General features: G+C 45.2%; 1 protein-coding gene across 2 annotated transcripts in view; it reads right to left on the bottom strand.

Moving 5' to 3' along the window:
* The window catches only part of LOC138304101 (protein MTSS 1-like), a 545,913-nt gene extending 528,595 nt beyond the window's left edge, over window positions 1–17,318 (bottom strand). For both annotated transcript variants that reach the window (XM_069243840.1, XM_069243841.1), the window contains exon 1: window positions 16,946–17,318. In XM_069243840.1, coding sequence (XP_069099941.1) covers window positions 16,946–17,017 — 72 coding nt within the window. In that variant the 5' untranslated portion in view covers window positions 17,018–17,318. The remainder of the gene's footprint in view (window positions 1–16,945) is intronic.
* Between the last annotated feature and the right edge of the window lie 536 nt (window positions 17,319–17,854).

Below are 17,854 nucleotides of genomic sequence, written 5' to 3'. Positions count from 1 at the left end.
GCGTTTCCTGTTTTACAGCAAATGCTCGATATGGGTTTATCGCGAGACCACCGACAGACAGACTGTATCAGTGATCCCTAGTGCCACATTTGATTCAATCTATGTAATCTCACCTGGCACCGCACCATTGAGAGCTTTGGACACCTGCCCTAGATTAGTCACTCAGAATGTGGGACAAAAATCCAGAAGGGATAATGTCCTTATTAGGCATATGGAGTTACCAGATAGCTTGGAGTTTTTGACTATATTTGACTCTAATATAAGTCTAAATCGTTCCTTTCTACTGTCGTGGTTTTTGGAAACAGAGGAACTCAAATTAATTGAGAGTAGCGATATTGAGCGGGCCTTTCTTGACCACAGTATAGGGGGTGTAAGGCAAAGGTATGGTTTACCTCTAAAACCGTTTTGAAATTAATTTTGGTCAACTGTGCCCAACTCCAACGCAGAGGTATAGACGTTTTCCCAGTTTGGGATAAGTTAATGCACCTTGGCGGGCAGTATCCTACTCATGGTCTAGACTCCACAAATAGTATTGGTGGGAAATGTTCTTCATCCTCTGGTGAAATTGTACAAGTTTCTTTATTTCAGGGTGCAAGGGCAGTGAAGGTTTTGGAAGGGCCCATACATCAGGGCTCCAGTCCTAAATATGAAAATTGGAATTGGTTAGCGAGGGCACTTAACAGGTCTCAGTCGAAGGGCAAGCTGATACAGTCAAGTTACTAACACTGACCTCTCATTGGTCTCTTGGAATGCTGCAGGATTAGGGAAACATATAGGAAAATTAAATGTAATTTGTTTATTGAAGATTGACCCGATATGCATTCAAGAGACCTGGTGTTTAAATGACTTCTCATGCCCTGGTTATACGGTTTTAAGTAAAAAAGCACTCCCTTCAAAAAAACAAAAAAACAAAAAAAAGGCACGCTAAAGGGAGTATAGCTATGCTGTTAAGTGATAGAAATAACTGAGAATCTGATAGCCTCCCACATGACTACAATTTGTTTCCAAATAGTACGAGTACATGTTAGTGGGGAGAAGGGTGGGAAATTCCCCTTGATTATTGTAAATGCATATATCCCCCCTGAAAAGGAATTCAACACTATTCTTCAACAGTTGCTTAACCAAGTCTTTGCCTTAAGAAATTCTGTTGATTTAATTATAATGGGGGATTTAAATTGCAAAATCTCAAATTCTTCGCTCCACATCTATTGTGACCCAGAGAGGGACAAAGCACTGAATATTCCACCTAACTTATTTCCTCCCAGAATTAGGGCAGACAAAAGAGGACTAATCTTATTGAACGGTCTGAGGTCCTGTAGCGGTATTATACTGAATAGGAGTTTCTGTTCGGACTCGCCCGCAGCCTACACTCATAAGTCTCTTATGAGTAATTCCATTAAAGACTATATTGGCACCTCGTACAATATCGCTCAAAGAATTGAGGATATGGAAATAATAAATACCTCGTATAGTGACCATATGATTCTAAAACTTACCCTAAAAATGCAGCTAGGGGCAATAGATCCTTGGTCTATAAAATATGTACACCTTAGAATTAATGGGAAAAATAGGAGAATGTTTTGGTCGACAGCTAAAATAACATTGATAAAGCCACTGTTGGAAAATATTGTGGGAAACATGGAGGTTTGGGTGAAGGATGCCTTAATATATTTTCCCAAATTAATGAGACACATTATTAAGTGTAATGAGCCTGAGCGTAGTATAACTGGAATAAAAAAAGCTCAGCTGCCCATTGTAAATCTGAATAGAGAAATTAACAAGTTAATAAGGCGACAGTTGGAGTGTAAGACTATGGAAAGGAGTATGAAAATATCACTACTACAAGAGAAGATCGCGGGTGAAGCTGGCCATCTGAAGGAAAGAAGCGGATCACAGGTGGATCGCACTGAGGGAAGCAGCTGCTAAGAGAAACACCAGTAAATTTTGGGCTATTATCTCTGAGGGGTGCGGAAACAGAAAACCCTTCCCTCCTCACCCCCGATAGCAGAGGAAGACTGGAGGCTGTATATCCAGGTCCTTTATGCTGAAAATCAGGTCATGGACCCTGGGAGAGAGGTGATAGTATTAAACAGAGGGGGAGAAATGGATAAGATGGGTGCACCTACCGTGGCTGAATTAGAGGGGATTATAAATTAAATGCACTCATCGGGAGCCATGGGCCCCGATGAGGTTCTGATGACTCTAATTGAAAGGGAGCCTTCGCTTTGGGCAAGACTTCTTCACCCACTATTTTGCGCCTGCTATTCTCAAGGCAATATCTCAGAATCTTGGACGGCTAGTATAATACTCCCCTTATATAAAAAGGGAGATAGACGTTCACAGTTAAATTATTGACAAATTGCTTTATTAGATGCAACGGGAAAGATTTTTGTGAAAAGCATCTTAATGCAATTAACTAAATGGGTTGAGGAAAATTGTATCCTTCCAATGAAACAGGCAGGCTTTAGAAAGGCCCACAATACCTTAGATAATATTTTAATAATGCAAACAATAATTAATAAATATGTCCAGACTTAGGGGAATAGTGCATGCTGCATTTATTGATTACTCCACAGCACTTGACAGGGTGGCCAGGAAACTCCTGAGGATGAAACTTCAGGAAATAGGGGTTCCGCCTTGCCTCCTGCGATTGGTGATTGCCCTGCACTCTTCGACTTAGTGTAAAATCCTCATGGGTGGAGAGCAGGGATTGTCCTCAAAATTTTTAACCAAAAATGTCCTGAAACAGGGCTGTTTATTGGCCCCACTGCTATTTTCCCTATACATCTATGACCTCCCCAAAATCCTTAAGAATACTAATGGCTATGCCCCCGATGTGGGTGGCCAACCAATGGCCTGCCTGCTATAAGCGGATGACATAGTTGTGTTCGATCTCACCCCAAAGCGCCAAAATCAACGTCTGGCCGCTCTAAATCTTTACTCAGTGAAGCACTACTTGAGCATTAATACAGCAAAGTCTCAGGCTGTATGCTTCACGGGCAAAAAAAAAAAAACAGAAGGAAAAACTGTTCCTCCTGGGTCAACATAAATTGGAGCAGATAGATACATATCGATTTTTGGGTAAGATCTTTTCCGCCACAATAAATGATCAAGATCATATTCGTAATAATATTAGCAAGGCTATCTCACACACTCAAGGTTTGGCGGCTTTCTTCAACGCAAATGGTAAACGCCACTTTTCGCATCTATTGTCTGCCTATCAGGTTAAGATACCAGCTACTCTTTTATATGCGATAGAATGTGTAGACATAAATAAATGGGGTTTCCTCATCAAGACAGAAGACCGGATCCTAAGACGCTTGGCTTCCTGTAACAACTCAGGCTTCATGGGCAGATCTAAGACTTGAATTTGGCATCAAGAATATCTTTGTGCAATGCCTTGCGGCCGTGATTAAAAGGGCACATTGCCTTATCCACAGTGAGGAATTTACTCTGAGAAACCTGGTTTTTAATTACATTTTGTATAATTTGAGAGAAAAATGCAGGTTTTCTAGATATTACACCTATTCTACTCAGCTCTTAGAGCTGGACCCGGACCTCACTCCTTCAATACCCTTTATAATCCTAAAACAAATCTTGAAGGAAGTGACATGGTCCAAAGGCTTTTCAATGGATCCTTATGCGTGCCGCCCTAAAAGAGGTCTTGAGAAGCTAATCAAGTCTGTGTCTATGCAAGTGGTGCAACCTTACCTGACTTGGAATCTTCCACATGGTGTGAGGTGATTTTTTTTATACTGATCAGACTAGATAGAATACCTCACAGGGATCTAATTTCTAAACTGGATAGCGCTACTAATTCTTGTGACTTGAGCCAAGGTGGGGTACAGAATATTTAACACATTTTATTTGTCAGTCCAGCTTTAGCCGTTCAGAGGAAATTATGGTTGAAATCCATCTACTTACAGTTAAATATTAGCTCTTATAGAGAGGCCATGGATTTATGGTATAACCCTCCTAATCAAAGATTTTGTTATAGGATTTTTACATTTTTTCAAACCTTCTTGCAATTATATTGATCTTCTGTGATTAGATCGCCCCTCAGCCCCTTGCATGGAAATCAAATTTAATATTGCAGGGACTGTAGGGGTCTTCACGTTTTAAAAGACAAATTCTACGGATGAAGGAAGGGAGGGGTATGTCCTTCAATTTCGTTGGGCAAGGACTCTTTGAATTTAAGAATTGGTGTCTGTAGTGGGTGGTTAAATGTATGTTATTTTTAGATTAAATATTGCCACTTATTGGTAGTTCTTGTAATGTGTGAAGTATGTAGGAATTAATTGATGGTTTGGAGTTTTATTTATTTTTTAGAAAGTATTAATTTATTATGTATTTATATGGTTTTGTATTGTTATTCATGTGGATCTCTTTGGAGTTCCAAATCATGATAATAAAAATTGAATTGATATACTAATGTTAATTTAATTACAGGTACCCCAGACAATGGCTAAACATATATATATTTTTTTTTAAAGTGTGACAATTCAGTTGAAGAATGCCGTTATTTTTGGCTCGAGGCAGAGGTCATCAGGTTTCAGCGGTCAGTTGGCTTTTGTCAGTACCCAAATGAGATCCCCGAAAAGATCTGAAAATGTTAAAATGCTGAGACCCATGCCAACCTTTGTGTGAGCTCTACAAGGTATGGCATTCACTTATGTATGCCATACATGCGAACCAATTGGTTGCAAAATTCAATGTGGTATGAGCAAGATGTAATGATCCTACCCCATAGGATAATTGGGGGGGGGGGAAGGGGGAGCTCATTATCACACGTTCTTCAAAGGTCAGCGCTCCTTCGAGACCTATTCAGCTCCTCCTTACCTAGCACGTTGAGGCAAAGTTTTATGAATAGTCATTATTATTGCTGGCAATATTTTAACCTTTATGATTAGGCCAAAGTTTTAAAGCAGGCAAGTTATCTCAGCAAGTTACACTCTGGTTAATTTTATCAGATTGTATCTAGAGATCCGAAGTTTGAATCCTTGAAGAGTAATTCTGCCTTTACTCTTCCAAGGTTGTTAAAGCATGCAACATTAAATTGGCAGGGTTAGCACCGGTTATAAACAGCACTCTGAAACTGCAGAGATGCTGTTAGGAGGCTGCACCAGAAGCAGGCTATTAGGTCGTGCGCGCAAGCGCTTTGACCTGTTGTTAGTATTGTGGGATTTTAACCACGCCCATCTCACAAACATCACTTTCACTCGTTGGTGGGCTTGCCTTTCAAAGATGCTTTGTTCTCATTGGTAAATGTTTTAGGTTTGTTCCTCCTTGGCGGGGGGGGGGGGGGGTTGTTACCGCCTTGCAGTCGGACCCTGTTAAATGAATTATTGCATGATTGCTGATGTGTTTGACTGTGGGCAAACTTATTTTTACTTTTGTGTGTCTCGTTCATGCTTATGGCGGCCATGGCCCTTTGAATCGGCTAGCTTTTGTCAAATGATGTTCTACTTTTCATTTTCAATTTATGTGGAAAGAAAGTCCAGTTAGAAATTTACAAAGCCAATAGTTCTAACTGTAGCAAATGCGAGACCGATTGCATTGCAAATGCTTGTTTTTATAATTACCTTGTAAGGGACACATCGATACCACGGGCGTACAGAAAAGAAATACAGCATTCCTATCACTTTTTTAGACATACAAGTTGACTAAAAGCCTTGTTCGCAGATGCCTCACTCTTGCTGGTGTGTGTTAATTAAACCTCCACACTGGAATCTCTTGCAATATTGCCTGCCTTGGGTCTGCTGCCTAAGGGTGTTACGCTTCGATGGTTTACAGGTATGTGAACTCTAGACCTCGGCGGCTAATCAGTCAGCAGTGAGCGAGGCTCTCGATCGCCTTTCCCTTGTCAGCAGCGTGCTGCTCCATCCCCTGGACTTCGTCTGCACGAGGATATCCTCCGTGGTCACCTGACTAACGCATCCACGAGCTCGCCGTTTGCTGCTTGCGTTCCCTTCCTGGCCGTACAAAACGTGCAGCGCCCATTTCCTGAAACGAACAAATCCAGGAATTGGCCCCGCAGTTCAAAATACGGGGCTGGTTCCACCATCAAAGTCTAAAGGTTTCCGCTGTGCAGGAGGTCTGGAGAAGCATTGCACTAATTTAATATGGCAGAAGTACATTCAACTTACACCACCTGCCTGACCCTCCGACATGTTTAACTTGTCCTTAAGTTCGTTCCATGCAGCACATACAGAATGGCTTCATCCAGTATTTATTCCCCTTCCCACGGTGTTCTTCGGCGGCTTGGCGCGGGCCGTGTCTAAAGGGGAGGTGGGGGCCTTTCTCTTTTGTACCTTCTATTTCGCACCCGTGGGACTTGCTGTGTCAATGCTCGCCCTTTAAACATAGGGTGCGGGTAGAGTAGATTGGATTTGAGTGGGGTGAAGTGGGGTGGGGGGGGTTGGACTGGACTGGAGTAGATTTCAGTGGCATGTGGTAAATTAGAGTGGGGTAAAATGAGTAGAGTGGAGTGGATTTGGGGTACAGTGGAGTGGGTTGCACTGGGGTACATTGGAGTGGGGTGGGATATACTGGAGTGGGGGAGGAGGGGTGTTCGACTGGGTAGATAGGAGCAGAGTGGGGTAGATTTGAGTGGGGTAGGTTGGTTTTGACTGGGTTAGACTGAGTGGAGTAGATTGGCGTGGAGTAGACTGGCGTGGAGTGTGGTAGACTGGAGTGAGGTAGATTGGATCATAGTGGAGTGGATCGGGATAGATTGAGTTTGAGCAGGTGAGATGGGATTAGAGTAGGGGAGACCGCGTTAGAGCGGTGGAGACCATGAGACCAGGAAAGAGCCGGGGAGACCAGAGTAGTGTGGGGTAGATCAGGGTGGGTGGGTAAATTGGGCTGGGATATATTGGAATGGAGTGGGGTAGAGTGGAGTACATTTGGTTAGATTGTAGAGAAATGGAGTGGTGTAGACTGGGGTACTTTTGAGTGTAGTGGGATAGACTGGAGTGGAGTGGGGTAAGTAATGTGGAGCAGCGGGCATGAAGTGGCGCATTGTGTCATGGAGTGAGTGGAGTAGATTGGAGATGCGTGGATTCAAGTGGCACGGCACAGAGTGTCTTAGAGTAGAGAGGCATAGAGTGGAGTACACATGGTGTGGTAGCACCTGCCATTACAGAAACACATTTCAATTGAAATGACCATTACATTTGCACGGAAATACTGTTTTTTGCTGCACATAAACGATAATGTAAACAAATGTCATCAGCGAATGTAATGATGTGTTTTTATCGTATTCAAATATTTGTGTCCACCACACTTCAGAATTACCAATAAAAAAAAATGTACTTCATGCGTACTAATTCTGATATATTCTGAAACAGCAACACAGTTCCTTTTTTTGTTGTGTGCTAGAAAACACATGGATGCACAGCAGGATTGTCATATATATTCTCTCACTTTAATGTCATAAAAATAAAAATAAATACAAGCTCCCTGGCAGAGAGAGCATGACGTTTGACCTCTGTCTTTGAATGCACAGCAACTGTAACAAGACAAGAACAAGATTTACAGAAAGTGAGTTTCTGGAAGAATACAGGAGGCTCAGGCATGGGAGGGATGCACTCAAGCAGGACAGCCTAAACCAAATAAAGCCGGCAAACAGAAAGCCAGAAAGTGTGAGCTAAAGACCACAAAGCCAATGGTAAGCAAAGGGGAAAATGTATTTTTAGGTCTGATTTCTGAATATCCTCAAGATGTCTTTAGCAAACAGACAAGAGGAGCACAAATACACAATGTGCAGCTGAACCAGTATCAAAACTGCACTGGACAAGCAAGCCAGTTTGGCTTAGTTGTATTCAGTGTGAGGGTTGAATTGAGTTCAAACAATTAGAGACAGATCCAATAAGTGCTCAGTGGGTAGGGCATACAAAAACACACTGTAATCAGGATCCCATCTATACGACAGAAGTGAAACTGCACAAAGCACTGCTCAAGTGAAGTAGCATTGCAGGCAGTGCTGGAATTGAAAAGAAAAAAAAATACTCCTGCAACCCATTAATTGGGGGTCAAGGAGTGGTTGAGGAAAGGTGATGGAGTCACAAGGGTTTGAGAATCAAAAACAGAGTTTGACAGACATTCATTTTTTTTAAAACTACGGCAAAGAAATTGGTAATAATGACATATGTGACAGTTAACCTGTTATAGATTACTTAACAAAAATCTGCTCATTATTAAAAAGAAATATCATACCTAACATAAAGCTAGATAGAAATGTGCTGATACTAGACCCAGATGGATAAGAATGGCCTACCCAGATGTCACCACCTTAACATGATGACTGCTAGTAGAAAAACCTCTTAGTTAATACTTAATCAGATTGGAGCATAGGGTCACACGGCTTTGAGAATCAGTAATAGTTAAGTGCAAGTGCTATTGGAGATCAACAATGTGGACTGTGATACTGTACTACAAATCCTCACATAAAAAAGGCAATAATAAGGTGCAAATTCTATTTTAAGAAAGAGTTCCACCACCTAGGGGCAGTAACGCAAGATGTAAATAGGATGTGATATATATCTCCAAGTGGTGGTTGCCACTAGGGGCCAGATGCAGGAAAATTGCAAATTGCAAGTCGCAATTTGCAATGCAGAACGGTGTCTCAGACACCGTCAGCGACTCGCTATGGGGTCGCAATGACCCACCTCATTAATATTCATGAGGTGGGTCGCAAATTGCGGTCCCATAGCGAGTCTAGGCACTCGCAAACATGGAGGCCTGCTGTAGTCAGCAGACCTCCATGTTCGCGACTGCTTGTAAATAAAGCAGTTTATTTTTTTAAGTGTAGCCCGTTTTCCTTAAAGGAAAACGAGCTGCACTTTAAAAAAAAAAAAACGAAACCTTTAGTTTCGGTATTTTTTCAGGGCAGGCAGTGGTCCCTTGGACCACTACCTGCCCTGAAAAAATTGTTTTGGGTCCATTCACAAACTGGAAGGGGTCCCATGGGGACCCCTTCCAATTTGCGACTGGGTTACCATCCACTTGAAGTGGATGGTAACTGCGACACCATTTGCGACCGCATATGCGGTCGCAAATGGTATTGCATACCACTCCGAATCGCAAATAGGAAGGGAACACCCCTTCCTATTTGCGATTCTGAAATGTATATTGCGAGTCGGTCCCGACTCGCAATATGCATTTCTGCATGGCAAAGAGGCATTTGCGCCTCGCAAACGGCGATTCTCGCAGTTTGCGACGCGCAAATCCTTTGCTACATCTGGCCCTAAGTATTTATAGTTAGGGCCGTATTTCCATAGAAAAAGCGGGGGACCCTCCCAGAGCAAAAAAAGCATTTTTTAAATTATTATTTTTTGCCATTAATTAGCGATATTCACAGAAAAAAAACAAGCGCAGGCTCCCACACTTGTCTTTTGATAGGCCCATGTGTGGGCCAGGTACCGGGGGCATTGCTTATTTTGTGTGTGGTGGGCCTCCCAGCCCCCCCACATCCCCGGGGACCACAATCTCCCAAGGCTTTCAATCTAATATATGAGGGGGTCTGCAGCCCCCCCCCCCCCCATGCCCTGGGGACCACGGCTCCGCCATGCCCCGGGGACAACCACCTCCCTGGGGCTTCCTTGTAAATATATGTAGAGCGCCCGACCCCACCCGCGCGCCCTGGGGACCATGCCCCCTAACCTCCCCCCCCCCCCCCCCCCACCCCCAGGCAAAGCATAAAAATAGTCAAGGGACTCAGTTTCTGACACCCATCTACCCGGGAATATCTTCATGTTGGAGGGTGTCCACTTGACCCCCCCCCCTCCCAAGAAGCCACTGATGGCCCAAGGGAACGCCACCCCCCCAGGCCCGGCTCCTGCTATGTCCCGGGGTGCCCAGACCCGGAACATAGCTGTTTGCTGAGGCTGGACTGCAGCTCTGCAGCCAAGCCACAGCAAACACTCCGCTGTTTGGCAGCGGGACCTGTAAAGCAGCTCCTCCTGTCAAACAGTGGAGCTTTCATCTCTGTCCCCTGCACGCATGCATGAACAGAGGTCAAATGCTTCAGCAAGCAGGGAGCTGCTGTGAAAGCAGCTTCCAGCTTGCTGAAGCAATTACATCATAGTGCCAGATAGCCCAAAAGGGCATTTTGTGTAAAATAAAAATAAATAAATAGGGACACACAGGGAAGCCTTTGAGGGCTCCCTCGCGGTCCTAGATAGCCCATGAGGGCAAACAAAACAAAAAAGAAGGAGATTTTTTTTTTTAATTCTTCTTCTTCTTTTGTTGTAAAAAAAAAAAAAAAAAAGGAAATAGCTCAGTGTGAAGGTCATAGACCTTCACACTGAGGGTTCGAGTACACCTGGACCCATTTCCCTTTTTTTTTATATTTAAACTAGAAATCTTTAAGGCTCATACTGAAAAGTATTCTTACTCTTTAAATAACAGATACATTTTATTTTTAATTTGTCCAGAAATACCTCATTCTAAGTACGTCATATATCAAAGTCTAAAAAGCTCTCTCTCTCTCTCTTTCTTTCAATATTACACCCACTGACACAACAACTCAGACACTTACGCACCCACTCAGACACTCATGCACCCACTCACAGACCCGTTGTCAGTTAAGCACCTACTCAAACTGTCACACGCCCACTCACAGACTCACTGACACCCTCATGCACCCACACATAAATTCACGCACATAGTGACGCACCCATTACAACTATGATGTATGCACTCTCACACTCAGACAGACACTCTAACAGCCACTCTCACCCCAGATACACCTTCTCAAACCTATTTTCACACCCAAAAAGAGGCTGCAGCAAACTTTGTCGCACAGCCAAAGGACAGTGCACAGCAAGGGGATGGGTGCCTAGGGGGGGTTGGCTGCAGGATCTGGCTCCAGGCCAGCTCTTGTGGGCAACCCCTACAGCCCACGGGTGAAGGCCGTGCATGGTTCGGGGCTTATAGGGAGTTGGTTTCAGGGCCTGTGGCCAACCGCCGCCACGCATGGCCAAAGGCCGTGTGCGGTGGTGGTTAGTATAACGTATAGTGGTGAAAGTTACTACAGGGGGTTGGCCTCAGGGCCTGGTCGAACTGCTGCTGTGAACGGCCGAAGGCCATGCGCAGGGATGGTTGGAATAATGTATATTAATGAAAATTAATATATGTAAAAAATAAATTAAAAAAAACAGAAATTCATTGGAAAAAAAAAAAGTTACAGGGACGTTATAGTTAGGTTCTGAATTTAATTGTACAAAACCACAGAAATTCAGCTGTCATAGTTTGAGTCCTTTTAAGTAACTATAACTCGCGCCCTAAGGTAACTATATCTTGCGCCTTTGCCATGCACAGCTAAATACTCCACATGTTATATTATTGATGACATCTTCTGTCCCATGTTTCATATTATCACAGCAACATTTGCAATAAAATTACTGATGAGACAACTGTGCATGGCGAAGGCGCAAATTATAGTTACCTTGGGGCCTGAGTTATAGTTACTTGAAAGAAAAACGATAACGTCCCTGTAACCTTCACACACATATTATTTTATATATATATATATATATAGGCATAAGGCCAAAGCCATGCGCGCAAAGCACCCTTACAATATAAAGGTGTTATGGCTAATGAAGAGGTGGTGGGATAATGTCTTCTGCAGAGATTATGGCCCTCATAATGAACACGGCGGTCGAAACCACTGTGTTCATGCTGGCAGTCTTACAAGTGACCGCAAGCTCCCCCGGAACCCCACCGGACGTATTAAGAACATTCCTCTAAACCGGCGGACGGCCCAGAGGAATGACTGGCCGGGACATTGACGGCGGCTCCACATGGAGCCGCCACCAATGCCTCTGTGCGGCAGGTGCAGGTGCAGGTGCAGCTGCACCCATCGCGCAGATCACTGCCTGTAAATCGGGCAGTGACCTGCGCGATAGGGCACTGCAAAGGGGCCCCTGCAATGCCCATGCCAAGTGCATGGGCAGTGCAGGGGCCCCCAGGGGTGCCCTGGTGCACCCCTTCCGCTAGCCTTTCTCTGGCTGGGGAAACCCGCCAGGGAAAGGCTGGGGACTGCGGGATCATTATCCGAGGGGCCCTGTCGGATGATGATGTCGACTGCCGCCAGGCTGCCTGACGGAGGCAGCCTGGTGGTGAGTTAGGGCCACCTCTGGCGGCCCTCCAAGGGTTCAGTATGTGGCAGTGTGGGCCGCTATGCCGGCTGGCGGGTTTTCCCACCACCGACAGCATGGCGGCCCACACCGCCAAGATCATAATGACCACCTATGTGTTCTGATCCGCAAAGTTAGAGAATAAAGCCACATAAAATGTGTGATTGATTGGTCTCCCTCACCCCTCCAATTCACAGCTGCATGATGGATCGGCTGCTTTCCCTGTTAGTAGTCTAAGGTCTGGTACACAAATTCACAGGCAAAGCTCCTGCTCTGAATCACATGTATAGAGCTCTTTATTTCTGGACAGAGCTTGTCTAGGCAGCATTCATAAACAGAAAGCAGTTTAAAAACTGGAAGACTTGCTAACAATTTCCCATTAAGGCGTGTAATGCTGTAGTTCTGGATCTTCCCTTTTACCAGCTGCCTACTCCCTGTAGTCAGGCTCTCTGGATTGGACCAGAGCTTCGAGCAGTCTATAGAATTCAGTGTGAGGGCTAAATAGTTGTACCAAGGTAATTTGCCTGGCTCTGCATATGATCATACCTTGCATAAGATTTTCAGGTACGCAGCTCAGACTTGGTCCATATTGTTACCCAATATAAAAGGGGTTGGAATGCTATGGGCTGCTTGACTGAGTTAAGACTCAGCTCAAACCTGAGCATATCCATTAGGGTCCCTGGGCCAAGATAGAGATGACACAGAAACTGGTTCTCTGATCTTGGCCTTCTCGTGACCCCATAACTCCACCCCATAGGTCCCAGCTGCCACAGTTTGTGCTCAGTATGCCTCAAAAGCAGATCTGATAAGTCTGCAGCCACAACTGTTGGGAACACTTATTGGTAAACTGACAGTGTGGCGTCGCATATTGGTAAGTGGGCAGGCCAGGACAGGTCACTCTGCTTAAAGAACCCTCTACAAACAAAGGCCACAGGGTATGGAATAACTAAGCACCCAAGGTTCCAGTGCTACACCTCGCAATGTATGTCATCACTATATACATGGTTGTGTTTACACAAATACCGAAGCACACATATAGTTCACGTCGAAAAGATGGTAAATCCAAGGATGAGTTCTAAGGTGTATGGGTAATTGGAATTCGTTTTTATTTTCCAAATGTCTTCATTTCGAATTACACATCAAAAAGGAATGGCAGCCGACATGTGTTTTATCACTTGGACATTTTCAAGGCTGATAGTTTGTGATAGGTACTACGCTCCAAAGAAAGAGTACTTCAAAAGTCTGGACCGCAATCTGTAGGCAAATCTTTTTTTCCGAAGAGATGTAATATGTAGTCTGTCCCACAAATCAGCATAAATGTTGGACAACAGTCCAGACGAGTGCTGGCGTGTGAATGGACTGGTGCGTTCTTCGTCAATTTAGTAAAAGGGCCATGTTAAACCTAGCATGTCGTATTCTCACTTATGGTAAACCAAAACGATATACATGGTTGTTAAAGATCTTTACTGCCCGCGCTCAATGTCCATAAGTGTACTTCTAAGAATTTAGAATGGGGCTAGAATTTAAATTGATCAAATCATTACAGCTCATAAATAACAGAGAAATCACGGGTGAAGCCAGTGGGATATGGAATTACAAAGCATGGCTACGAGTTTAATTGGGTGAATCTCTAATGTTCTGTCTACCAATGCACGGGAAACAAAGCTGTGCAGTCGCAACAGCATAGCACAACCACATTACATTTAAAACTATCAAGCTAATCAAAACAAGTCTGAAAGCAAAAAAAGTATCTGACAAGATTATCACAAAAAAGGGAAAACAATTAACCCCTAGCAAATACTTAAAAAATAACTTCACAGAAATGTGGTAGGATATGTTGGCACCGTGCCTGTAGGTTCCTTAGGCACCCGACAAGCTATTTTACTGATTCGCTGTAATGATATTCCTTCAACCAGAAATATCTTACTACGTTCCATATAATAAATACAAAGTGTATACAGTATGAGTCAATCACCAGATCATAGGCTTAGGTGTTATTTTTATGGCACTAGCAGAGCAAAATAAAGGCATTACAGTAAAATAAATCATTTTTCTCTATTTTAGATTTGATATTGTACAAACGAAGTATGGGTTGTAACGCCAGAATTAAAATGAATACATTGTAAGTGGGATGCTGCAGAAGCTGAGTGGTCTATCCGAAACGCAAATGGAGGAAAAGGGGTCGCGCTTTTTGCAAAAAGTGACTAAGTCTCGCAGAGAGAAGCTGAGATCTACAGTTGCTACAGTCATGCTTTCCAGAAAAATACTGACCGGCAGAGCGCTGTAAAAACGATAATAAAAATTATGCAGCGCATTGATCCTTCAATCCATGTTGCCTAAAACACGAGGGTGTTCGACAGTGTGGCATTATACATGAGTGAGTTACTGATTGAACTGAGCGAGCGCCACACACCACGCAGGGATATTTTTGAGCCAGTATCGCATGCTTTAAGGGCCCTCTGGAGAACCATCTGATTTCAAGCGGCTGCCTAGTATGAGGCAAACATTTATGGTAGCAAAGGGGTTGCCTTAGACTGATTTATTACAAAACGACGCTCTAACCACAGTACGCGTGACACCTCAAGATGGCTGGTTATTCCCTGCCACTCCCACACGGGAGGGGTTTGGCAACTGGCGGGTTGGTGTATACACATCCAGACTCTCCCGGCCATTGCCCCGAGCAGCTGTGCTTAGTGTACAGGTGTGTAACTTGAGCCTGGAGGGGGAGGTAGGCTGAAAATCTCGCCCTGGAATCCCGGGGAAGCTCTGAGAAAGAAGAACAAGCAGAGAAAGGAGGGGTGGAAACATAGCCCAGGGGACGGTGTCTCTCCCTATGCTCTATGAGTGCAGCCATAACAAGGAGCCCCCTTCTCACAGCTGGAGAAAGTAAACTCGGCCGGGCAGCACTGTTCAACAAGTGCATAGCGCTAAAATCAGCACGTGATTTGGTCAGAAACCATTACATGATCTGCGAACTCTACGGGGAATACACTGAATGGCTCAGTTCATACATATAAATGCAGAAGACAGCGAATTTCGCTGAGAAAGCCCGTGAACCACCAATTCTAACAACGTTCTCTCTACTCGTGAGGGCAGACACGTCACAAGATTACACGACCTTCCTTGACTCCAAACCAGTCACTCAAACACCCTATCCCAGGGCCAGACTGACTCGAGAGAATACCCTGATCTCGACGGTTTCCAGAGAGCCCCCAATAACCCCAGAGAAACTCTACCTCCTACTACCCAATCCACACAGGGTTTCCCGAACAAGAAGCACTCATCTAGAGGCTCTCCACGTCCAGTGACGCTCCTTCAAATATCCTCCGGCGGACTCACGTATGTAGGGGGCTTCTAAAATGGTATCCTAGCTACAAAGCAACGAGGTGCTGCACACGATAGGGATATAAACGAGTGCAAGGGGGTGAGAAGCCAGAGATGAGGTGAAGCTAGGGGGCTTGTTAGAGCTGTACGAATGGCCAGAGGATGGAGGTAAACTCCGCAAGGTGCACCTTGGCTAACGGAGGAACATGGGAAACACGTCATTTGGTTTCGCGTAAAAGGAGGGTGAAGGTGTAGACTTGCGCGGGGATTCGAAAAGTAAGGACCTCTTACACTGATACACACGGGCCTTCAAACCCCAAACTCTCCTAAAGAGATGCCCAAGAGACCCCTCTTTCACAGACCTCCTAGCACCCAGCCAATGAACCCTCAATCCTAAACTCTCCTTAGGGCGTCCTCCCCTTCTTACAGGTGACTACCAATAGGGATTTCCTATCCCCACACTTCCCAAACCCTCCTCTTGGAACCACCTAGATGCTCTCTTCCAGGACGATGTATCCCCTGAGACTTCAAAGACCCAAAGTAGACTAAGCTTTCCGCTGGAACTTTCCTTCAAAAGATTTCCCAGAGACCAAACCTCTTCACATAGATCTTCTCCTCCAGGAGACTGCCCTAGAGACAAAACCTCTTCCCATAAATACTGGTTGGTAGAAAACTCCGCTACCAGAGACACAGGTGGTCATCGGTCTTAACCACTCTCTTCTATAAACATTATAACACAAACTGCCATCCAGAGAGAGACCATGTAACCTTGATACTCTCCTTCGGCACTCCCACCGCTATTGGGCCCCAGGGATACACAAGCACCATGTCTCATGCAGGAACACTAACTCCAGCTACAATCCTCCGTGGGGGCTCTATCCTCACAGTGTCTCCCACGGCGACAATCTACCACCATGTACATTGCTCCATGGACCTCTGCCCCAGGTGATCCCATTGAGGGATCTCGCTACCCAGAAACCCCACGTCCTCCTACCAGTAACGCTCTCGCCCACAACTACTCCCAAAACTGCCCCAGGAGACTCTAACCAGTCACACCCTATACCCCACGACACTATCTCTTAAGATCAGCCTCCGGGGACCATCTACCGTCCATTACTTCCCTTAAGGGACCCTCTGTCCAGGACAACGCTCGCTGGGAACCCTCATCCCGGAGACCGACCCTCCACGGACGCCGCCTCACCTCACAGACCTCAATAAACTAAAGATACATACAATTCACCGAGGACAGTCTCCTTCTAAATAACAGCCCCCAACCCCCACGGATTCTGCATTAAGGAAGGGACCTTTGATTATATGGCCCATTCCCCACACCAGCTCCAGTATAAGTGGGGTCGTGGAGAAGGAGTGTTCGTCCAACAGCGGAGTGGGCCACTTACAAAAAGCACTTCCTTGCATCCCGTCCCCGGAGAGGCGCCCTTCCCCCACTGACCCCTTTCGATACAAGCAGGAGCCCCTCTTACCTTCATGTCGCTGATGATGGTTTGAAAGAGCCCCCCGAGGGCGCTGCATTCCTTCTCCATGCCTGCATCCATATTTCGGCGCTCTCGGTACACAGTGACTCAGAGCCGGTGCAAAACTCCAATGCAGCTCCCCGCAACCCTAAGCATGCTGCCCGCTCGGGCTTAGCTCCCTTCAAAAATACGTTCCGCTCCTCTTCTGTCTCCCACCGGCCCGAGATATCGTCTAATGTCCGCTGGGCCCGGCTTCCCCAATTCCGGACCCTGGTCCCACCGGTCTCTTGTGCCACCGTTTCCTGGCTCGAGTCTTCTCCCAGCTCTCCAGCTGCACAGGCTGACACCGCTCCCAATGTTGACGAATCCTCGCTTTCTCCAGAGGGAGGAGCCTCTGCGGCCGGAAATTACCGAAGAGCTTCGGCTGAGGGCAGAGCCCAGGGGGAATTGAAGAGGGCTAAACAGCGATTGTCTGGGAGAAGCGAGTGTGCCTGATAGAGAAAAGAGCATTGGTTCATAGATCGCCCCGGGAGGGTAGAGGGGCGGGGAATGTCTGCTAAAAACAAACTCAGTGGGATCATACAGAGAGCCTAACTGAGTATAATGCCGGCGGGGGTATACGGTAAGAGTGAACTTTAGGAGTGACAAGAGTTATCCCAGATCTCTGTTGTTTCCCGATTCATCGAGTGAATAACTCACCCAATCCTCGTTTTTTTGTGTGCATTTTGGTGCTTGCCTACTTGCCAGCATTTTAGAAGAGAAACGTTGGAGAGTTAAAAAAAAAAAAAGTAATCGAAGAATGTTTTTCCCTCATTGACTTTTATTGAAGGAAAGGCAATTTCAGGAAGGAGACTGCCAAAATAAAGCCCTTTGTTGGCATCACTATTCAGGAGTCTCCCTCCGGAATCGGGTCTATTG

This window comes from Pleurodeles waltl, chromosome 7, assembly GCF_031143425.1.
Source record: "Pleurodeles waltl isolate 20211129_DDA chromosome 7, aPleWal1.hap1.20221129, whole genome shotgun sequence".
Classification (NCBI taxonomy): Eukaryota; Metazoa; Chordata; class Amphibia; order Caudata; family Salamandridae; genus Pleurodeles; species Pleurodeles waltl.
The sequence above is the reverse complement of the archived record's forward strand: the minus strand, read 5'-3'. Positions and strand labels throughout refer to the sequence as shown.